Genomic DNA, 24,356 nt, shown 5'->3' on the forward strand with positions numbered 1-24,356 from the left:
CACAGCTCTGCTCCCAGCTACATCCCAAGAAACAGAATGAAGATTCAGCTTGTCTTTGCAAAATGAGCAGCTGCCTGCATCTGTCCATCTGTTATTCACTCAACAAACAGTTACTGAGACTTGACTGTGTTCAAAGTACTTTGAGTAGCACTAAGGGGGACATTTAAAGTTGCCTCTGCTAACTAGGGGCAAATTATCTAAAGGAGGGAAAAAATAGCCAAGAAGGGTACAAAGCATCATGAGAACTGAGAGAGATCTTTCAGCTAAAAGATCAAGGAGGGCTTCCTGGAGGAAGAGGCACTGAAGAGTGGATAAAAGGGAGGCAGTTCAATGGTTTGTGATGAGGGGACTCCATGCACAGAGGCAGGAATGAGAATGCCAAGTGTGGTGATAAAAGGACCAGCAGCCCTGTGAGACTTGGCATCGGGACATGAGGAGGCAAGGGGCATCCAGCTAGACAGCACAAGCTGGCCACTCTCTTCTTCACAGTCAGTGGGTCAGGCCCTCATTTTCCCTTCAAATGGGTTGAAAGTGTGCTTTGCAGTCACCTTCTCCCCTCCCCTTTGGTCTTCTGATCTAAGTTCTTCTGCACATTAGGAAAAAATGCTGTTTGGCTGTAAGCTGAGGAGGACCCAGAAATTCCCAGGAACAAAGCAGAGCATCCAGCTTGCGAGATCAACAGCTGTGAGGATGCCTGTCAGCGGGCTCTGTGCCCAGGATGACAGGGCGGCTCCAGGGCCAGCCTGCACAATGACAGGCAAATGCTCTGTGCCCACTCCTGGCATTGCTGTACATCACCACTGGGCACTGAGGGCTTTTTTGGCATCAGTATTGATAAAGACCTCATGTGCTGTGAAAAGTTTTATTTTCATTTATTTATTTTTTACTGCGCTGGGTCTTCGTTGCTGTGCATGGGCTTTTGCTAGTTGCAGTGAGCTGAGGCTACTCTTCATTGCGGTGCGTGGACTTCTCATTGGGGTGGCTTTTCTTGTTGCAGAGCATGGGCTCTGGGGCTCACAGGCTCAGTATTGCTGCACACAGGCTCTAGAGCACGGGTTCAGTATTTGTAGCACACAGGCTTAGTTGCCCCAAGGCATCTGTGGATCCAACCTATGTCCCCTGCATTGGCAGGCAGATTCTTAACCACTGGTTCACCAGGGACGTCCCAGGGAAAAATGTTTAAGCACCTTAACAGTTTCCAATAGGAAAAGGGATGAAACAATTTAAATATTCATCAATAGGAGCATGGTTAAAAAGAAAAAAACACCAGGCAACCCTCTGGTGATTCCAATGGTAAAGACTCTGCCTGTGATGCAGGAGACCCCGGTTTGATCCTGCGTCAGGTAGATCACCTGGAGAAGGGGATGGCAACCCACTCCAGTATTTTTGCCTGGAGAATTCCATGGACTTAGGAGCCTGGTGGACTACAGTCCTTGGAATCAAAAAGAGTCAGACATGACTGAACGACTAACACAACTGCTGTTACATTACTAACCAGTATAAAGGATGAGACAGAGTTATTCTATCATCTCTACCAGGGCCGCCCGTTACAGTGAGGCTCCTGGGTTGAGAAAGCAAATGGGGGCTCCGGCCCATGGCCCATCATCATTTCGTCCCACCTATAGTTCCCTCTTGGTGTTAAAGGGACCTCACACATGTGGGCACCCCACCCTATATATATCTCCAAGCTCTGTCCACACCCCTAGCAAGCAGTGGTGTGGTCCACCTTCAGAAAGGCAGATCTAGGGAAGAAACCTGTCCTGAGCTGTTGGAGCTGGCAATTCTGGTGTCCCAGTGACCCAAAGTGGGGGGATGTGGACTCTGGATTCCTCTCCCCTTGACCCCTAGGACTCCTCACCCCATAGAAAGGGGCACAGCCAGAGAAGGGTCAGTGCAGGACTCAGGCAGGGGCCCTAGTGACCAGGTCTAAGTGTGGCATTGATATATACTGACATGAAAAGTATAAAATAATTAAGTGAAAACAGCCCACTGCAGAACCACGTGTGTAGAGTGATCTCATTTTTTTAATTTCCTACATAAATGCCTGGAAGTTTTTCTGCATCCCTGCTGCGAATAGTAGTTTTATCTCTAGAGGGCTGGGTTGAGAAGGGAAGTGAAAGGTTTTGCACGTTATACTTTCCACAGTTCTGTGCTGTGAATGTTATATAGGCATGTATTATTTTTATAATCTAAATTCTTAATAGTTTTTGTGTCATACTTTTTTTGCATCAATTAAAGCAGATATTTCTGTGTTTCCTTATGACCAAAAGAAACAAAATTTTTTAAAAATCCAATCCTGGATCATTCCTGGATGGTCAAGGAGGTTGTTATGGTCGTGATCCCCATAATGTAGTAAAAATTCCTCAGACATATGTTTTTTCACTTGTCCAGAGGGCCTCCTCTCTGCTTCTTCAGCAGGTCTTTCATACAAAGGCTTCCCATTCTGCCTGCACATCTGGGAGCTTCTAAAATTAGATTTTCAGGCCCCAGGCCCCAGCTGACTGAATTAGAGTCTTCTGGACATTGTGCCCAGGAATCTGCATTTGTAACTCCCCAGGTGATTCTGATGACCAAAAAGGCCTGGGTCCCCCCACCCTTGAAACCCTGGGTGATCAGTAGCCCAGACAGTGGTTCAGTCCCATTCGGTAGATGAGAACACTGAGGCCCAAGGCAGCTAACAGCCTTGTCTTAGACCAGGATGTGCAGTCTGTGGTTCCTCTTCTAGAGCTGGTTCTCCTCTCCCAGCTGAGTTAACAGGTGTTGGAATACAAAAGAAAGCCTGCTGTCAGTGGTCCCAGTTGCAGGCGATCAGATTACAATGCTCCCACTAAACCAGGCATTTAGCTAATTTGTTCAACAACTATATTTGAAGGACCTAATCTGTGTCAGGCACTGTGTGGCAGGTGGAGTGTTTAGAGCTGCCAACCTGATTGACAAGGTCCTAGTTCCCTAGCAGTTCAAAGCCTACTGAGAGATAAAGATGATTAAAAGACAGCATCTGAGAGTGCAAAGTGCTATGAGAAATATAAGGCCAGGTGGGGAGGTGGGGAGTGACAGGTAATCAGGAAAAGCATCTTTGGGAAAGTGACATTGGAGCTGAATCCTAAATGATGACCCATCTGTGCACAGCATTCATAGCAGCCTTGGTAAAAGTGGGGACAGACTGGTGAGCAGCAATGAGAAAATATAGCGCCTCGGAAGACCTGGTGAAGAGGGTGGATTTTACTAGAATGGATGTGAGACTTGAGCCAACAAGGGTTGTGGTTGCCATGCCTCTGTTTCCCCTACATGGTGCTTCTCAAACATGAAGTACCGCATCCCCTGGAGGGCTTGTTAACACACAGATGCCGGAACCCACCTATGGTTTCTATTCTCCTCCTTGTTGGTCTCAGGTAGGGCCCAAGATGATGCATTTCTAATAAGCTCCTGGGGAGGCAGACGCTGCTGGGATGGGAACCATCTTGAGAACCACTGCTGCGTTGTAACGGCCTGTTGGCTGCCGTCTCCTCCACTAGGCTGGAGGCCTCCTGAAGGCAGAGACCGCATCGTGTTCACCGTCCTGCCCTCAGTGCCTGGTGCATTCATAGGAGTTCAATAAGTGCGTAAGATTCAGTGAATGAATGAGGGTGTGGGTCATCAGCCACATGAAATAGTATCTGTAAAGGCCTTAGAACATACACACACTATGTAACTGTATTAGTCAGGGCTCCTCAGAGAAACAGAACAGATAGGTGGAGAAAGGGAGAAAGAGATTATAAGGAGGTGGCTCATAAGGTTATGGAGGCTGGCAGTTCCCCAGATCTGCAGTGTGAGTCAGCACTTTGAACACCCAGGAGAGCTGACAGTGTAGTTCCAGTCTGAAAGCCAACAGGCTGGAGACCTAGGAAGAGCCGACATTTGAGTCCAAGGCAAGAAAAAGTCAATGTCTCAGCTCAGAGGCAGTCAGTCAGGACAGAGTCTCTCTTATTCAGGGGAGGGTCAGCCTTTTTGTTCTATTCGGGCCTTCAACTGATTGGACAAGGCCCACCCATATTGGGGAGGACAATCTGCTTTACTCAGTCTACAGATTTAAATAGTAACCTCACCAAAAACACCCTCACAGACACACCCAGAATACTGTTTGACCAAATATCTGGGTACCACCTGGGCCCAGACAGGTTGACACATGAACTGAACCATCACAGTGTACATGGTTGTTTAAAATACACCCAGTGGATCCTCATGTCTGAGGAGGGCTTTATGGAGGAAGGAAGAGTGAGAAATGTGCTGGCAGACAGAGGGGTTCTCATTCTCCTGGCCTCCAGGAGTCCAGGCCTACCAGGCATCTCGGCCACAGTGAGCCGCAAGCCCCTCCCACCAGCCCAGGGAGCCCTGGAGGTGCCAATTGCCCTCGGCAGTTCCTGGGGGTGGGGAGAGCTCTCCCTTCACACCCCACCCCCAGCCAGGCCGGGGTTTGCTGTGCTTAGCACTTCCCCGGCCCCATCTTGAACACATTAGCCCCCATACTCAGCTGGCTGGAGGAGGTTGCATTTTCCATGGAGAGAGAGGGAGAGAAACAGCCTTGCTAGAGAAATAGTCTCTCTTTGTTCCCTTAAGCTCTCTGCTCCTCAAGTGGAAGCCCCTCCCTGATGCCTCGATCTGATTTCAGTGAAGGAAATGAAGCCAGAGAGAAATGGAACAGAGGGCCTGGAGTGAGTGTGAGTGGAGGAGGGTGCTGGAGAGAGGAACAGGCAAGGAAGAGAAGAGTCTCCCGGGGGCAGGCCCAGCTGGCTGGGTAGGGGAGGGCAGCCCTCTCCACATGCTAGCTGCTGCCCTGCGCTCGGAGCCGGGCTTTCTGAACTTGCCTGTCCTTCACAATGGTGGACAGAGCACCAGACTTGCAGTCCCAGCTCTGAAACTGACCAGTGTCTCCCCACAGGCCTGTCACATCCACCTTCTGAGGCTCAGATACAGTCTGTCCTTTCAGCTCCAAAACTGTTCTGGTGATCAAAATCAAATACAATTCAACTCCATCAATTATCCTTCGATTAAAAATATATTTAAAAATTTAAAAATGATTCATTAAAGTAAATGGTTGATGATAATTGGATTTCCTGGGATGTGAGGTCCAGGTCTCACAGTGAGGGGCAAAGAAGCTGACCAGGGAGGGGATGAAGCCCACATCTTACCCACTCTACAAGCCAGTCCAGGCTGGTCTCTGACTCAGGACCTCCTCCAGGAGCAAGCCCATCCTTTGAAGATGTCCTCTTTCCTTCCCCAACAGCTGGTGGCCTTTTTGTTCCTGTGGCTTCTGCTGGTTCCATCTACTGGGGAGCTAAACTGCTCACAACTCCCTCCCCAGACACAGCCAGTAAAGGCCAAGCTGAGCCTAGACACTCAGCCTCTTCCACCCTCCAAGGCTTGGAAAGGGGGGCACTGCCCTGGGAGTCAGGATACCCTGCACCCATACTGCTCTGCCACCATCTCCTCTGAGTTGTCAGACACAATACTTCCGATGCCTCATTGGGGTATGACAAACCTAGCCCAAGGAACCTCCACATTTCCTCCCAACTCTGATGGTCTGCAAGGCCAGTTACCAGGTAACCAGAAACATCTGGGGTACAGGGCTTCCTCTCCAAGGGGCTGTTGTAACTGGGATGCACACAGAACAAAAGGATTTCTGTTTTCACAAGGCTGAACCTGAGGGCAGTTATGCATTCAGTTAAACAACCAGAGAGAAATAATATACATGGTGTCAGCAAGTCTGCCCACCACTCACACATTAAGTATATGCCCCAGATGGATCATGAGCTGGAGGATATGAGTCTGCTCCTCTCTCATTGATCCTGGATGCTGTGTTCCTCTTTTAGCATGGTATTATATGGAATTTCTAAGGGTAATTTTAACTATGTGCTTTTGAGTTTTGGGGTTTAAGTTTGTTGTTTTGTGTGTGTGTGTGGTTTTTTTCTTTTTTCTTTTTTTTTTTTTTTTTTGCCTTACACACTCTATTTAGGATATTTTCAGTTATAAATACCTAAAAACTTAATTTAGACTTATATAGTAAAAAGTAGTTATTGCTTACATATCTGAAAAGTCCAGCAGCAGCATGTTTCAGGTACAGTTTGATCCAGGGGTTCACAGTATCATTGGAATTTCAGCCCTTTCTCTTGATGCTTCTCTCAGTCCTTCCTGTCTCAGTACATCAGCTCATGCCCCTCATCAGTAAGGTGGCTGCTAGCACTTCCAGTTCTGCGTCTGTACACTGTGTCATCCGGAGAATAGGGACGACTTTGGTCCCTAAGGCCCAAGAGGAGGTACTGAGTGAGATTGGGTTGACTTACATCACTGACCCGCCCTGACTCAACCACTGCAGTCCAAGGATAACACTGGCCTGGCTGGCAGTATCTGCTCAGTCCCTACAACTAGAAATGGAGCCAGCTTTCCTGGATCCACAAACAGAAATGAGGACTGTTGGGAAAATGGAAATGGAAAACTAGGGAAGCAAGCAATCTTGACTTTAAATGGGACCTGGGTCACATGATTGAACCTCTGTGCACAGAAAACATTTAATTTCTCAGCAGCCTTTTTCCCAGGCACTGAATCCTGAGGCTCCTCTTAGGCATGTTGTTGTTTAGTCTGACACTGTTACGGCTCCATGGACCGTGACCCTCCCCCCAGGCTCCTCTGTCCTTGGGATTTCCCAGGCAAGAATACTGGGCGGGGGTGGCAGGAGGGAGGGGGGTTGCCATTTCCTTCTCCAGGGGATCTTCCCAACCCAAGGATCAAACCCACATCTCCTGTATTGGCAGGCAAATTGTTTATCTATGAGCCACCAGGGAAGTCCCCTCTTAGGCCTGAGGCAAAACCAAAAATTCCGGAAGTTGCTGCTGCTGTAGACTGTCAGACAGAAGGTCAGATCAGTCCCTGGGGACCTTTTACCCTGGGCTTCAAGACCACCCTAGCAGGATGGTCTGCTAGGGTAGATGAGGGCATCTCAGCCCTCAAGGAACTGTGATGCTAAAACACTGGCCACAGCCGGCAGCAGGGATTGCATGCTGATTTTTGTGGGAAAGCCCGGGCTAACCAGCGAAGGTCTCCTGGAGCAGATGGGACTTTGTGCTAGGTCTTAAGGGGAGGTCTCCAGGGTGGGGTCTGCACCCCACAGGGGATGCACAGGACAGCATACTGGAGTCTACAAATAAAATGAATATTTTTATTTAGGTTTATCTTTGATCTGAAAAAAATAGGATTACTGATGTTCAGTACACAGATTCACAGCTGTGCACTGGTGTAATCAGCATGTAAATTTACACACCCTGGGGATACGTGTTACCTTTTTCCCCTATCAGTTCAGTCAGTTCAGTTGCTCAGTTGTGTCCGACTCTTTGTGACCCCATGGACTGTAGCACACCAGGCCTCCCTGTCCATCACCAACTCCAGGAGTTTACTCAAACTCGTGTCCATTTAAAAGGTCCAGAGATTAAATTGCCTTGAAGGATGGAGGGCTGAGGTCCCCGTCAGGCTTTGTTGGAGGGTGTAAGGTAGGGATCCAGGGGCCCCTTCTCCTAGGCTGTGTCCTGCTGGGATCCCAGGGGCCTGGCATGCAGCGAGGCCGAGGCCGCATCCTGCCTTCCTCAGGTGGCCATCTCCATAGTAAGCCCCTCCCTTTACAAGGCCCTGCTTAGAGAGCAACCACCAGGGACTTTCCTGGTGGCCCTGTAGTTAAGAATCTGCCTGCCAATGTAGGGGACACAGGTTCAATCCCTAGTCCAAGAACTAAGATCCTACATGCCATGGGGCAACTAAGGCCAGGCACCACAATGACTGAACCTGCATGTTGCAACTCCTGAAGCCCTCGCACTCATGCTCTGCAACAAAAGAAGCCACCGTGATGGGAAGCGGCGGTGGAGGCGGGGCGGCAGGCAGGACACAGCACCTAGAAGAAAGACCACATGCAGCACCTCAAGGAAGACCAGGGCAACCAGATAAGAATAATGAATAAAAAGAAAGCGACCACCAGGGAGGGGCCCTTCAGGTCTGCTCCCATCAGAGCAGCCCAGCTCCCCGCCTCCATGGGAGGAAGGCTGGGAGCCCACAGCCCGTGAGTCACGCTATGTGGCCCATGGCAAGGGCCTGATGCTTGCCACGACCTTTGGAGTTTGCCGTCTGGTGCCCACGCCAGAGGGTATAGGGTGTCCAGCCCCTGGGAAGCACAACAGGCCTTGAGGCTACAGATGGCTATATAAGGCTGAAGCTGCCCGAGTGGCGGGGGTGCCAGACCCCAGGAGCAATTTGGCTGGTCTTGGGGGTGACGCAAACATTTCCTCTGCGCTTCGGCAGTTATCCCGCCAGTGAGACTGAATCATATTCTCAAAACCTCAAGCCTGACGGGCACACGTAATGTCGAGACTCAAGAATGGCAAAGAGGGCTGACCCAGCACCGCCCCCTCCTTCATGACAAAGAAATATTTGGGGCAACACAGAGAAAACTGCCCCGGAACTAGTCCCAGCTCTGCCATTAACAGACCATGGGACCCACGTCAGCTCAGCTCTCTGGGCCTCAGTTTCTGCATCTGTACTATGGGGACAGTAAGCCCTGTCCTGCTGCTTCACACAGTGCCAAGGACCCGAGAGGAATCATGTTTGGGAGAATGGGGCTGGGAGGTAGGGGTGGCCCTTGTTCTTTGAAAAGAACACAGTCCATCTTCAGGCAAATTTGGGGTCACGACAACTTGGTTCATTTTCCAAGATAGTTGCGTGTTGGCCATTTCCAGGACAGATGACTTCTAGGAAGGCTCCAGTCTTCGTGTGGAAGTAACTAGTTATACCCACTCTTGGTCATTAATGCCATGTGGCATCTGTGAGTCCCCATGGTGATCCTGGGAGGTAAGCAGTGCTGGAGTTGTTAACACATTTCACAGCCAAGAAAACCAAGGTCAGTGAACTTCTTCCAGGCCACACAGCAACCCCTAGACTCTCGGCCCAAAGATCTTCCCTGTAGTGGGGGCCCACCAAGCTGTCCATGGGGCTTCAGCATTTCACTCTGTAAAATAGGGAGAGTTGTGAGGAGTCTGCCTTCTCAGGCAGGAGAGGGATCGCTTTTCTAGAAGATGGCCAGGTTTTGTTTTTTCTAATCTAGAACCTGCTCTGCTTGATTGTGTTCCTCAAAGGCATGCTTTCCAGAAAAGCATGTTCCCAGAGGGAACATCCCTCTGGGACACTTGGTTACAGACCAGGTTGACCTTGAATATGGGAGCAGCCAGAAAAGCAAGCTTGGAGCCCAAACTTTCAAACTTTGTTTACTGACCTCTCTCTCTTTGGCTGGAAAAACATTCAGCAGCCTTGACCACACAGTCACGTGCAGAATTAAGTGGCCAAGTATCACGTTGTCTTGACAAGTAGATTTTACGAGTCCAATTAAGTCCTGCCAATCAAAAATAGTCATGCTTAATAAGTGGATATATTTAGAATCTGTTATTATCTGGTCCTCAGGGGGAAACCTCAGCTCTTATTTCATAGACTTAATTTCAAACAGAGCTCTGTTAACTCCTACTTCAGACCTTAGTTCTCTCCTGATGGCTCAGAGCGGTGGGTGGGAAGCAGGCAGGAGAATAACTGACAATAAGAAGCCATGTAAGCCTTGTGTCGCCTGAACCTCCAGGTCCATCCCTCTCAACAATCTTAAGCCAGAAAATAAGCAATGATCTTCTTTGGCTCACGTTGCCAAGGGTGGGAAGCTGCTGGGAGAGCAGGGCTCCAGAAAGGTCTCTTCACTCCCAATGTGTCATGTGTCCCTGTGCCCCTCGGGGTCTGGAAGACACCAGGGATGTGTGAGCCATGGCACCTCCTGCCAGGACAGCACAGCTGTGCCTGGGAGCTTCTGGGTCACTGTCAGCACCAGGACCTGAGCAGAGCAGGCAGGTGGTGGCTGAGTGAGGGGCTGGCACCCAAAGCCTAAGGGGTCCAGACATGCCAGAGGCAGGTGGTGCTGAAGGGAAACAATGCCCGCTTTAAGGATTTTGCTTCCTGTCTGCACTAAGGCTCTGGCTGTCTACTGGTGGACCAGGGATAAGGGATAGAGGGGGCTTTGGGGGCACTCTAAGGGGAGGGCTGGGGCCATCCAGACTGCAGTGGGATTCTCCCTGGACTCGAGGGATGATGGCACTCCTGGGGCTTGGCCAGGCCAGGAGGAAGTAGTTGCTCTTTCTCTAGAAATCCGTGTGCATGTAAGCAACATGCATTAATTCCCAGTGGGTGCATCACAAGTCAGCACAAAGTAGATGGCTTCCCAAAACAGAAGTTTACCCTCTCACAGTTCTGGAGGCCAGACCTCCAGAATCGGGGTGTCGGTGGGCTCTGGTCCATCTAAAGGATCTAGGAGAAATCGTCCTTACTTATTCCAGCTTCTGGTGGCCCCAGGCATTCTTTGGCTGGTGGCAGCTTCACTCCTAGCACTGTCTCCATTTCACATGGCTTCTTCTCCCAGGGTCTCTCCTCTGTGTGTCTCCTGTAAGGACACATCACTGAATTGAGGGCCCACCTGGGTAATTCAAGATGACCTCCTCTTGAGATCTTTACCTACAATTGCAAAAACCCTTTTCCCAAATAAGGTCACAAAGACAGAGGCTCAAGGGCCAGTTGGGTGGCCGCCCTTGGCTACTCTTTAACCCATCTGGCTGCCTCTCCCCACCAACCCCCAAGCAAAGACTTGGAACCTCAGGGGACAGCCATGAACACTGTACAATGTGCCCCAGCCCCTGGGTCCCCAGTTGAAAGACTGTCACATGAGGTGAAGAATGAGGCCCCCCAGAGGTAATGGCAGTCGGCCAAGACCCCAAATCATCCTTCCTCTGCCCAAATGATCCTTATTACCACCCTCCGACCATCTGGCAAGCTCATATTCATCCATTAAGATCCAGCTGAAGCACACCTCCTCCAGGATGTCTGCCCTGCCCTCTCCTTGCAGGGACAGCTTCCATCCCATTTGCTGCTGGACCCATATGGTCTTCATCTCTGTGTCTCCTGGCCAGGCCTGGCCAGGCCACAGCGTCCCTCTCCCTCTCCCAGGGGAATGAAGGTCTGAGCCTGAGGAAGATCTGCAGGGGCTACCCCTCCAGGATTCCCTCCACCCTCCCTACCTCAACCTCCCCTCAACACAGCCCTGCAGATTCCATCCTTTGCCAGGAAGGAGAACCTCCTCTAGCATCTTCACTTGTCTTCTTCTCCTTCCCAGGTTGGTTGTTGGCGCCCCACTGGAAACCAACGGCCACCAGAAGACAGGAGACGTGTACAAGTGTCCAGCAACTCAAGGGAACTGCACCAAGCTCAACCTGGGTAATGTGGGCTGTCCACAAGGAGGCCAACCGTCGTCCAGAGCGAGGCAGGCCCTGAAGCACGTCCCTGCCCCCAGTCATACTGGTTTCTCGCAGCTGCCCTAGGAGCTGACCCAGCTGGTATTGCTGCCCCCATTTTACAGATGAGGAAGCTGAGGCCAGAGAGAGAAAGCAACTTTCTCACAGTCACACAGCTTGTCAGGAGCTCACCAGCATTCACACCCAGGTCTTCAGTGTCCCAGGCCATGGCTCTTTCTACCTCATCCATGGCCCTTCAACTCAGGGGAGGAGGAACACCTCCTTTTTTTTTTTTTTTTCCTGACTTTGAAATAACAATGGCCAACATTCATATGTCTTCCAAAAAGTTTGTTTGAATTTTTCTGTAACATCTTATGGAAAACCCCAAGCGAACTTTTTGGCCACCCCAATATGTGTTCACCTAATGCCAGGCACTGGTTTAAGCACTTTTGGGTATTTTTGACTCATTAAATCCCCACAACAACAATATGAGATTTAATCATCAACAACAGCCGGTGGAAGTGAGGGGACCTGCCTGGGGTCAGCTAATAAGCAGCAAGTCCAGGACTATGACCCAGGCAGTCTGCAGCCACCCTTTAACCTTTAATTGCACAGCACTGCTCTTCTGAAATGATGACTCTGTTCCTCCCTGCAGAGCCCGGGGGCTCAGGGCAGAGGCTGTGCACAGCCTCAAGGGCTCCCAGTCTATGCGTCCACACCCCATGTGTGCACGCAGGTCACTAAGGCACACACACCACTTCTCTAAAGCATTTCTGCTTTGTCCTAAAGATCTGACAGTGGCCAGGCCTTGGGCTGAGGTCCCACGTGGGATAAGCCGTGATTCTAGGACTGACCTCCCCCGGGGTAGGGCTCTTGGCCTCCGGCTCTTCCAGGAGGGGAGCCTCCATCCTAGAGGACGGGACTGGGGCCCTCTGGGGAGGCTGTGGGGGGAGCCGGGCCTGGTGGGGAAATGGCAGAGCTTCAGGAGATAAGCAGATGGATGAAAAGGCTACATCAAAGAGAAAGCCCCAGAATCCAGATCCCTCGGGCAGCCAGCTGTCCCAGCACACAGCGCTCAATGTCATGCTGGCCTCATCTATGACAGCATGGTAGGTGGGAAGTTCAGACCCCAGCACAGCCGTGGCCCAGGCTTCATGAGGAAACGGTCCAGGGCGGGCAAGAGTCAGGCTGGCAGCTCATGGATCCCGGTCATCATCACCCTGAGAGCCCAGGCTCCTTAAGAGGCCAAGCTGGAGTCTCCTAGCTGTACAGTTTCCTCACTGTGTCTAGGGGGGGCCCATATGCTCTTTCTGAGCCAACGTTCACTCATGTGTGATCCTAGGATCCACTTCTGGTCTAATATGTCCCCCAGCCTCTCATGAGCACCTAGTGTATGCCAACCATGATGCCAGTTAATGGGGATACAGCAGGAATAAGGGGCCAAGGGCTCTGCTGGAAAGGCATGGTAAGTGAGGAGACAAACTAGAAAGCAGGGCCATCCCAGGTGAGGAGAGATATTGTGTGATGAGCCAGGGCTTGTGATAAGAGAGGCTGGGTGGGGAGGAGGTAGGAAGCGGGTTCTCCTTGGCAAGAGCACTGGGGTGGGGTGGTCGAAGAAGCCTTCCCTGAGAAGGTAAATTTTGAGCAGACGTCCGATGATGAGTCAGTCCAGCAGGACCAGAGCATTCCAGGCAGAGGAGAAGCAAGTGCAAAGGTCCTAGGACAAATGAACTTGCTCTGTTGGAGAATGGAAAGAAGTACTGTGTGGCTCATGCAGAGGGAGCGTTGGGAGGCCTGTGCACAAGCCTGGAGTCTGGGCCACCGAGAAAACCCCCCTGGTCCAGGTGGGAACCAGACACATGAATCCATCATTTAATAGTTTTCTCTACTGCTGTGGTTTCCAGCGTGGACCTGATTTTCCTCCAAAGAAGGAGGAGCCTGAACTGGCAAAGGCAGACATGAAGCCATCAGACCCTGGAACTGGGGCTTAACGTGGGAGGCAGAGGGCAGCGAACAGTGTGGAGGCCAAGGGAAAATACTAGTCCGGGAGTACCTCACTTGAGTTTTTTTTCCTCCCAATGAGGAGGCAGGAGGACCATTTGCTGGTTTGTCCTTATCCACACAGTGGAAAATGCAAAGCAGGAAACCTGAGTTCTGGGTTTTCTTTTGGCAGCTCCAAGCTGCGATCCCCACTGAGCCAGGAATGTTCTTTCCTTTTTCTCCAGGGAAGTGAATGTCAGTCACTCACACCTCAGTGTTGCAGAGTCTACTTACCTCCGGCACTTTCTTCCCAAAGCCTGGATGAAGTCAGGGTTTTCATGAGGGGCAGTTGCTCAGGGAGGGAATGTGATTCTGGAAGGCAGGCCCTGTCTGAGGAGGAACTTGTGCCCCAGCCCCTCACACAGACCCCCTGAGAAAGAGGTTAGTCTCCCTTGATCACAGAGAGGGAGTTAGCGACTGCGTCAAATCCACGATTAGCAGAAGCTGGGCTCCAATCCGAGGCTCTTACTCCAACACGAGGGTCTTCCCCACCATGGCATCTGCATCTGGGCCCACAGTTTCATGAAGGACTTTAGTCATTGAGGCAAGGAAGGGAGAGAGGCGGCGGGGTCAGGACAGGGCACCCCTTAAATAAATGAAGAGCAGAATTCTCTAAGTCCCTGAGGGGAGAAAGTGGCCCAGCTGGGGCCTGGAGCTTCCTCTCCAGATTCCTCACTCCCTACCTCTGCCACCACGGCCCTGCAGGCAGATGGGGAGACTCAGGATGTGTAACATTGGCTATCCTGGATTCAAGTCCCTGTGCTATCGTTCACCAGTGATTGACATTATATTAATGGAAGTCACCACCCCTTGCGTGGGCTTCTCAGGTGGCTCAGTGGTAAAGAATCCACCTGCCAATCCAGGATACACTCAGGGTTCAGTTCCTGAGTCAAGAAGATGCCCTGGAGAAGGGAATGGCTACCCACTCCAGTATTCTTGCCTGAAGAATTCCATGGACAGTGGGGCCTGGTGGACTACAATCCAAGGGGTCGCAAAGAGTCAGATGCAACTCAGCAACTAAACAACAACAAAACCCCTCTGCACACCTTGACTTTCCCTCTATGAAATGGAAATGGTGGCCCCTGGAACGCCCAGGATCAAGAGGGGGTCCTGGGAGGGTGGGGGCAGGCGGCACTTTGTAAGTGATAAAGCATCAGAGAAGCACCAGGGTTATTAGTATGATTTTTCTCTCTAGTTTGTTTGGACAGAAAAAACAGAAAACAATCCCAGGCACTGGTAGCACAGCCAAGAGGGGCTGGATTTCAAAAGGAACCTTACTACAAACTGCAGGAAACCAAGGGTAAAAACAACAAGCACAGCTGCCCTGTCCCCAGCCCCCAGAGCCGTCGGCCGTCTGAAGTTCTGGCCTCTGCCCGTGCCTGGGCCCAGGTCCTGCTGGCCTGGGCCCCAGAGGTTTGGCCAACTCTTCACACTTCCAATCGCCAGCAGAGCTAAATGTTCTTAGAGATCACACCCCTCCCCTCAAGCACAGAAAACATCTAGGCTCTGTTCACAGCACATAAGGACTGCTTGCTAGGGCTTAGCAAAATGCCCAACTCACTTTCCCCTAAACTCTACCCAACTCCCAGGTGCCTGCACACACACACACACACAGAGGGGAATTCAAACACATCTTTCCCTTCAGTGGCCTGAGATAATGATCTGGTAAAACCTTCCCCAATGTAATTGACTCAGTAATATTAATCTGCCACGACCCTCTCCCTCCACCCAGTCAGCTGATAATCCTTCGCCTGAATATTCCTCTGGGGACCAGCCACAGAAGGACATTCTTGGGCAAGACCTTGGACCTCTAGAAGGCTCTTGTTAAGTTGGCTATTTGTTCCCTGTGAGAAAGAATCGGTTATCTTGTGTCAGTTTATCAGCTGAGCAGAGGGCTGGACCCTGAGGTAGCTGGACAGGGACTGGTCAGTGTTGATGGCAGGTTGGCGTGAAGAAAAATGTGGAAGAGATGCTGCATAGAGGAGCCAGAGAAGCCAGCCTCGGTGGGGTGCCCGGGTATGTTTGGGGTGTGACACAGAGAAATGGCTGGAGGAGGGAACGCTCTGGATTAGGAAATGGAAAGCCCTGTCATGTTCTTCCTGTGTGACTCTGGGCAGCTTGCTTGGCCTCTCTGTGCTTCATATTCCTCATTTCACACCGAGTTGAGAGGAAGTAATCAGACGACCTTCAGGCAAGGCCTTGGTAAACCGTGAAGGGCTCACTGATCTGCAGACAAGTGAGGGGTCCAGAGGGGCAGGCGGAATGGGAGAGGATCCTGCTTGCCTCTGCCTTGGGCCCCTCTGGCGGCCAGCGGCAGCAGCAGACGCTGGGTGGACGGCGGGCGGGAGGGACTGCAGGCTGAGCCTCTCCATTCCACCCCAGGAAGGGTCACCCTGTCCAACGTGTCCGAGAGGAAAGACAACATGCGTCTCGGCCTGAGCCTGGCCACCAACCCCAAGGACAACAGCTTCCTGGTAAGAGCCGCCCCCCAGCCCTCTTTCTAATCCCCAGCCCTTCCGGCCCACACAGGCCCTCTGCTCGGGGCCGCAAGGGACACGGGGTGGCTGAACATGCCTGCCCCCCAGACCACCTGTCCCTGCACACCCCAGGAGCAGCCCCTCCTCCAGCTTCCTGCCTGTGCCATTCTGCCGACTGCACCCTAAACTTTTTCAGGGGACAATTCAGACAAGAAAAAGGATTGAGACCTTTTGTGTACATTCCCTTTGGAGGTCGGGGGGACCATGGAGCAGACAGCCTAAAAAGGAACAGGGATATTAACAGATTATTAACAGTCCAATAGGGTGTGGGGGGCTATCTTGTTCTTTGGGGAGCCCAATGTCCAAGGCAGAGGCCAAATCACCGCTCCAGAATTGATGAGTTAGGACACACCACACACCCTGAGAAGACTTGGAGTGGAAGTCATAAATGAGTGAATGCAGAGTTTCTACAACAGAGGGGCAGGCCACCTGAACTGCACGGGGGATCAGACGGGAAGGTTTCCTGGAGAATGTTTCTGTTTTGTTTTTAAAGAAGAAACTAGTCTTAGCAAGGCAGAAAAAGGAAGGAGTACTTGGGCTGAGGAGGTAGAGATATTCATTCATTTAAACTATTTTTTGAGTTCTTACAATGAACTGAGCCTGATGCTGGGCACTGGGGATTCAGCAGTCTGCAGAACTCCCTGCCCTCCTGAAGCTTCCATTCTGTTTGGGGGCATGATGATAACAAATGAGTAATATGAGCATGCTGTTGGGACAGAAAGTCAGCAGCGCTAGGTGCTGGGAGCTCTCTGCACCCACCCAGGCACGCATATGCCAGCTTTGCACACGGTGGGCGGGTGTGGGTGGCCTGATTGATTGACACTGCCCGCCCCTTGCCCCCACATTCGAGTAAACCACCATGAATGTGGGTGATGCTGGGACTGATGGCTCCTAGAAACAGCTGCAAGAGAAGATTTCAGAGAAAAATTACCCCGAAAAGCCCAATAAAATGCACCACTCATTTTAAGATAGGAAAGCTAGTATCACTCTCTGCTCTCACCCATCAGTCCGTTTCTGTTGACAAATGAGACACCAGGGCAGTCAGATGACTGAGATGCTCAGAGATTTGACAGGAGCATAGTGGCTCTACCAGGGAAAGTCCCGAGGTGCCTCGGTATATGGTCAGCCCACAGCCCTCATCATCGCCAACCAAGGGCAACAGGACCCCTGGTCCTGTCCACACATACTTGTCAGGGGCTTTGGTCTGACACCCTTCTCCATCTGAGACTCCTTGTCATACCCTATCAGCTTGATTTCACTGACTTCACAAGATGGAATGAAGGTCCAAGAGGGAAGGTGTGACACAACCCCTGGGGCCTCTCTGGGGAGGTTAAGACCCTAGTTTGTAAATACCAACCTTTGTTAACTCATTCACTCATCCATTCATCCATTTACTCATCAGCCCATCCCCCAACCAAATGTCCGTCCCTCTATTCATTTATCCATCCATCCATTCATTCAGCTACCCATCTGTCTGCACATCAGTCTACCCCCTCATCCTCCCATCTAACCATACATCCCTTCCCACATCCATCCACCATCCATCCATGCACCCATCCATCCATCCTCCACTCATTTATCCATCATCTATCCATCCATCCATCATGCTTCTAATCCCTCCAGCCATTATCCATTACCTACTCTCCCATTATTCATTCTCCCCCACTTCCAGAAATAACTTGCAGAAGCTTCAACAAAAGACACAGATAAAACAAAACCTTTAAAATCTGAGTTAAAAAAGAAAGCTAATTAAATAAAGGCATTGGAAGTGGAACAATTATTCTTCCACATCAAAAGAAATAACAGCATGAAATTTAGTCTTGAGTTCCCCAGCAGCAGGACAAAAATGAAGACAGAAGCTGGGCTTTGGTTTTCAATATCTCGCAGAGGGACTCATCATTCAGTCTTTAAATGAGAGGCTGACATCGATGTTTTGGTAACAAATTTCAGAGAAAGAGCAGAAACACACTTTTTCTTTTCCCTAGTAAGAGCCAGGGGCATGTTGTCGGACTCTGTCCTGGAAGTTTGCCCAGTAATGACCTTCAGGTGACCTCTTCAGGAAGACCTTTGAAAGGTTCCCTCCCATGGATGACAAGGTTTTCCTGCCTCCTGTGTGGTGGGAGGGGTGGACAAGCAGGGGAAAGAGAGTCACACCCTGGATGATGGGGTGGAGAAGGGGACCCTTGAAAATACAACAACAGCAGACTCCAAGGTTAGTTAGTCTCCTTTCCACCTGAAACCAAGGGAACTGGTACATGTTACCGCAAGAGAGATTAGGATACCAGCACTCGGAGGATTCTGTCTTGTGTCTTGGAGGGTGGGGCTGGACCAAAGGCTGTTGGGCCCAGACCCTCCCTGCGGCCCCCACTGACTGGGGGTCCATACTGTGCTCCACAGGCCTGCAGCCCACTCTGGTCGCACGAGTGTGGGAGTTCCTACTACACCACAGGGATGTGTTCACGGGTCAACTCCAACTTCAGGTTCTCCAAGACCGTGGCCCCCGCTCTCCAAAGTAAGTGGCTTCCAATCTGTAGACTCAGGCTGAGCAACCGGCAGTCCCTGGGAGGCCCTGGGCTCTGACCTTCATCCCATGGCTACAAAGCAGAACTTGGGCTCTAGCCCCGCCCAGTTCCAGCTCTCTGGGTAACGTCTGGGGTCACAATCCTGGCCCAGCCTCCCCTACATAGTGATGGTGGGGGAATTAAGGTTATGAAGACCATCCTGACAGCCAGAGAGGCTCTTTGCAAACCCGAGTGAGGAAGAGATGGCCCGGTTGCCATGCACAGCAGGCAGGCTGTGCAGTGCACAAATCTGGGGACGTGTACTAACTGCAGTGTGAACGGTGCCCTCTGATGTTACGCAGTGAAGCTGCCCTGTAGGTGCAGGGCCAAGGAGAACAGAAGTGTTCCTGGTAATAGTCCCATCTAATCCGTGTTCCTGGACGTGAGGAAGCGCTGCCCAGCTTTCCCGGGGCCTCATGGAACACAAACCTCCCACTCTCTCCACACCTGCCAGGAAAGTCTGGGACCTCAAGTGCAGACCTTGCCTCTGGCTTGGCTCCGAGCCTCACTATTTCCTGTGGGCTAAATACCATTGCCCAACAGCTGCGGCCTGCTTTATTGAGGGTGAGGGGATCAGCTCCTCTGGCTAAAGGCAGCCTCCCTCCGAACAACAGCGCCCAGTCAGAGACAGAAGGTGGTGCGTGGAGGAGGGGGGAGGAAGGGTCAGTCCCACTGGGGCTGCGAAGTGATCCTCTTGCGGTTGATGAGGTGGCTTCAATTCTGTTCTCACACAACATCAGTGGGAGAGCAGAGGCAGCGGCTGGGCTGGGAGGAGGGCTGCAGCAAATCACGTGAGGTGTGCCTCCCACCCTGGAGCTACTTCTCCCTCTGGGTTCAGCCTCCCAGAACCTCCTCCTCCTCACCCCGCTGACCAGCAGATCAGATCCCAGAACATTACCCCTTGCCCCCGCCACCTCTGCCGACACCACGGAGGATCTAACTCAGCAGGTCTAGGATGAGGACCCAGGTACGTGTACACACGTGCGTGCACTTGTGTTCAGAAGCGTGTTCAGCCATGTTTAAAAACCACACATCTGAAGCAAGGCTCTTCCCAAGGTGTCTTGAAAAAAATTTTGTAATCTTAAGAAAAAAATCATTACTAATAAATGCATTCTAATAAAAAAAACTGGCTTTAAAAGAAACCTGGTCCCTACCAGTAGATTAGAAACCCCCCCCAATCAAGGCGTTTCTGTCTCGCATCCTTGCGGCTGCCGGCACCACGCAGCACCCCAGCACATGCTGGATCCACAGGTGTGGGGCCGCGGAGCACTGGAGAAGACAAAGTTATCGGCACCATCAGCCTGGAGGCGTTGGGCCGTCACATGCTGCATGTAGCATGCAGACGAGACGAGAGCCATCCGCACAGCTTCTCCTAAAGCAGAGGCAACCCTGAGCATCCGAGCCACCCAGAGCCTCTAAAGTGCTCTCCCAATCACAGAGCCTGAGACAGGCTCCTGGGCCCTAACCCACCACCTTGCCCTCCTGGACCACTGCGGTCAACGTGCTGCACCTCCACGATGCAGGAGTTACTGGAGTGGCTGACTCACAAAGCCCCCCCTCCCCCCGCTGTATTGCTATAAAGTAGATTTATTTGAAAATAGTGTGAAAATCCTCCAGTGAAAATAAGCAGGTGCCCAGTATTTCAATGTGGTATAGTTTAGTATATATCATACCAGATTCATGATATCTTATTTCAGAGTAACCCCAGCTGTTTCACAAACAGAAATCAATTCCTTAGATGTTAAAAGACGCTTTTTCCATTTGTTATGGTACCAAGGTTTCATTATTCATTCTGTTGCTGTTATTCATTTTAATTTGGTATTCATATTACAAGAATATAGAGAAACTTTCAGACTCAAAGCAGGGACCAAGGCACAAGAGCTTGACCTGATGATGTCATTACCACATTAACAAACTGGTTTGGTTAAAAAAATAACACAAGGATCAGCTAAGATTCTTGAGTTCAGCCGGGGAAGCATCACCTTGTTAATTCCTCGTAGCAATCCTCTGCTATCATTATGCCTCTTTTACAGAAGTGAAACCGATGCCAAGTTGTTAAGTAACTTGCCCAAGGTCAAAGCCAGAGGTCAAACAGTCTGATGCCAGATTCCACATTTCTAGCCATTACACCATGCCTCCCTCCTAAGAAGTGAAGCCCATTCATTCGAGCTGAAAGTGGTAAATGCCAGCCTGCCCATTACTGTAAAATACACAATAATGAACTACTGATTTGGGCAGTGTTGGCTGCCTCCCAAACAAGGACTAGCAGATGGTGGTCAGTTCCTGATGAGGAGCAGAGGCATTCTGGCTTAACTGATGCTGTGTTTAGACAGCCAGCTCAGAGCCGTGGAGCAGCGTCAGGAATTCCTGGGCTCCTCTCTCACGTGGCCCAAATAAGTGTTCAGCCTGAAGACGGCTCCCAGACCAGGCTTCCTTGGACAATCATTCAGGGAACCCGAGATTTTCAGACACTGGCTCCTGGGGTAGCTGTGACCATGTCCTCACTTCCCAGGGTGCCAGACCTACATGGACATCGTCATTGTCCTGGACGGCTCCAACAGCATCTACCCCTGGGTGGAGGTTCAGCACTTCCTCATCAACATCCTGAAGAAGTTTTACATTGGCCCCGGGCAGATCCAGGTGAGCAGGGCTGGGACTCTTTCCTCCTCCAAACAGGGCCCCCCAAACCCATGGCAGATGCTGCCCTGAGGTGTGGGGGAGTGTCTTTGCATGCACTAGAAAGATGTAGGCGAAAGGGCCAGCCACAGGGCCCTGCAGCCCAAGACACCCATCTCCACTGGGCACATCAAGGGACAGTCTGGGACATCATTGGGTGGGTCAACCACTGTCCTCTGGGATGGACACCATCTATTAACAAAAACTTTGATCAGCCAGAGAGTGAGAAGGCAGCAGAATCCTGCTGGGTGAGGCAGGGGGAGAATTAGACACTTTGATCTTGGAGAAGAGACTGGGGAAGTAGTCCAAGCTGCCAGCACATATTTGAAATGCTGCCTAGCCAGTGAGGGGAGAGGTTTATTCAGTATTGTCTTGGCAGGCCAAATGAGGACCAGTGACTAGAATGACAAGGTGGCAGATTTCAAGTCATCTAAGAAATTATTTCTCTAATAGTTTTATTTATTTATTTTTGGCTGTGCTGGGTCTTCGTTGCCATGCAGGCTTCTCTGTAGCTGCAGCAAGTGGGGGGCTACTCTAGTAAGAGTACGCAGGCTCCGTGGCCTGTGGATCTTCCCAGAGCAGGGATCAAACCCATGTCTTCTGCATTGACAGGCAGCCTCTCTACAACTGAGCCATTAGGAAGGCCCTAAGAAATTGTTTTGTAGCAAGCAAAGCTGTTAAAAAGGGAGTGGGCTTTCTCATGAAGTGATGAGTTCCCTACCCCGGGAGATCATCTTTTAGAGTGTGCCAGGTGAAAATTCAGCATTCGGAAATGCACCTTTACCAAATAAACTCTATGGGCTCATCCAACGATAATATTTGTTCATTCTAGTCCTGCTGCAGGTAGGTTTATGTTTATTCTTTTAAGATTTTGTTTCTTTTAAGGATATTAATATTTGAGGCTAATTAATATTTCAGACTTCTCTTCCAAAATATAATGAATCTTAGCTCCAGATTTTGGTGAACAATGCCATAGCCCATCCTCCCACACTGTTTCTAAGATTTTAGATTTCAATTCTATGCTCAACTTTTGTCTTTTTAAGTAAGAAACTTAATCTGCTGGATCTTTTAGATCAGTCTCCTCTTGCCATAGGCACCTCCCACTTGTCTCACCAAGCCAGCCATTCGTTCCCAGGACTTTGCAGAACCTGCTTCCCTTTGGCTTAATCCCTCTCCCTTTGGAAGGTCCCCAGGCCTCCTCACTCCTGAGCAGTCCCAGAGAGATGACTCCAGGAGGCCTCATCACCGAAGGGCCAGCCTTCGGGGTCAAGACATTCTGCTGCCCCTCCTTTTCCTCGCAGGTTGGAGTTGTGCAGTACGGAGAAGACGTGGTACACGAATTTCACCTCAATGACTACAGGTCCGTGAAGGACGTGGTGGAAGCTGCCAGCCACATTGAGCAGAGAGGGGGAACGGAAACCCGGACAGCGTTTGGAATTGAATTTGCTCGGTAAAAAAAAAAAAAAATTATTTTTCTAGATCTTATATACTGTTTTAGTTATCTATTACTGCCCCTCAAAATTTAGTATCTGAAGAGACAATAATTAATCCCTCAAAGTACTGGGCATCGGCTGGGCTCAGCCGTCAGTTCTCCTTGGGTTCTCTCATGTGGTTGAAGTCTGGTGTTAGCTGGGGCTGTTGTCATCTGAAGGTTCAACTGGACTGGTCATCCAGAATGGCACACTCACGAGGCTGGCAGTGGAGACTGGCCGTGGGCTGGGAGTTCAGCTGAGGCTGGCAATCTGAGCCCCTGTGCGTGGGCATGAGGCTTGACACTCTCACTTTATGGCAGTCAGCCTTTGAGAGGAAGCTTTCCAAGGGACCCAGGCAGGAACTCCAAGACTGCCTGTGACCTAGCTGCAGAAGCCCCAGAATATAACGTCTGCCATAGTTTTCTTTTGGCTATACCACACAGAATGTGAGATCTTAGTTCCTTGGCTGGGGATTGAACCCCTGCCTCCTGCAGTGGAAGCATGGAGTCTTAACCACTGGACTACCAGGGAATTCCCTGCCATAGTCTACAATTGAGCAAGTCCCTAAGGCCAGCTCAGGTTCAAGGAGCAGAGAATTTAATTTCCCTCCTTGATGGAGGAATGGCAAGGTCACATCACAGAAGAGCCTTTGGGGGACAGGGGATATTTTTGCAGCCAACTTAGGGAAATATCTTCTACCGCTGAGACCCTTTCAAAAGTGTGTGGGTCACATGAGGACAGAATCTTCTTGTGGGGTATTTTTCATCAGTGGAATGTGAGTAACAGAGTCAAATCTAACATCTGAGATTACAGAGCCATGAGGCTGGTTCTTTAAACGTGACACAAGAACTCACGGTGATAATGAATGTTATTTATAGCCATCCAGATAGCTACGTGCTTATTCCAGTGACCCTGCCATTGCTCAGAACACTGTACTCACCCGCACTGGAACCAGTGAATGATTTTAAAGTCAGTTTCCCCAGATCTTTCCAGCTGTAGCCTAAACTCCCAAGATGACTGTGTCCAAGGCATTGAGATTTAAATGTATAAATTTTACATGAGCTCGGCTGTGTTCATTGAGACCACAGTCCTATTACCTTATAATCCCCCCTCAACCACGATTAGTCAATGTGTTTAGCAGAATTCCACAATGTGGGAGCTATTTACTAGTGACATGATTTCGTGTGGTCAAAGAGTAAGTTTTTTCCAACCTCATGACTCTTTATGATTATACGCTCTACCAGCGTATTTCTGTTTGCTGATAAAACTTGCTCACGCTTTTTCCCTAAATGAGCATCTCTGTTTGTAAAGATGGCTCTTACTCACCCTCCTGAGAAACTGGCCCTTGTTGCTGTTTTGTCTTCATGGGGGTGAGCCCCTGAGACCCCCGAGTAGGCCCTTGTGAAGTGGCCAGGGGAGAACTGAGGAAGCCCACACCCACTGAGCTATCAGTGAGAAGCTGACTGCCTGCCAGTGGGGTGGAGCCCACTGTTTCCATCTCATTTCGCAGCCCATCTCCCCCAGGTTAAGTGTAAGTGTGCGACTCACCTAGTGACTTGAAGCATCGTGACTCACAAGCACCGCTGGGGTGTGCAACCTCCATCTCAAGTGAACTTTCAAATCTGCTCTGCCTGGCCAAGTCTGCGGCCCAAATTACAGCTGGCCCCTTTTAAAGTCAAAGGTTTTCTTTCCTCACTCAGCTATTCATAGTGCATTTTTTTCTGTGCACCTACTAAACTA

At 50.5% G+C, this 24,356-nt stretch overlaps 1 protein-coding gene across 1 annotated transcript in view; it reads left to right on the forward strand.

Annotated features, from left to right (window-relative positions):
- The window catches only part of ITGA11 (integrin subunit alpha 11), a 132,325-nt gene that overhangs the window by 53,116 nt on the left and 54,853 nt on the right, over positions 1 to 24,356 (forward strand). The window contains exons 3-7 of the mRNA XM_025296261.3: positions 11,213 to 11,313; positions 15,753 to 15,844; positions 18,305 to 18,419; positions 20,981 to 21,108; positions 22,446 to 22,594. Coding sequence (XP_025152046.2) covers positions 11,213 to 11,313; positions 15,753 to 15,844; positions 18,305 to 18,419; positions 20,981 to 21,108; positions 22,446 to 22,594 — 585 coding nt within the window. The remainder of the gene's footprint in view (positions 1 to 11,212; positions 11,314 to 15,752; positions 15,845 to 18,304; positions 18,420 to 20,980; positions 21,109 to 22,445; positions 22,595 to 24,356) is intronic.

This window comes from Bubalus bubalis, chromosome 11 (assembly GCF_019923935.1).
Source record: "Bubalus bubalis isolate 160015118507 breed Murrah chromosome 11, NDDB_SH_1, whole genome shotgun sequence".
Classification (NCBI taxonomy): Eukaryota; Metazoa; Chordata; class Mammalia; order Artiodactyla; family Bovidae; genus Bubalus; species Bubalus bubalis.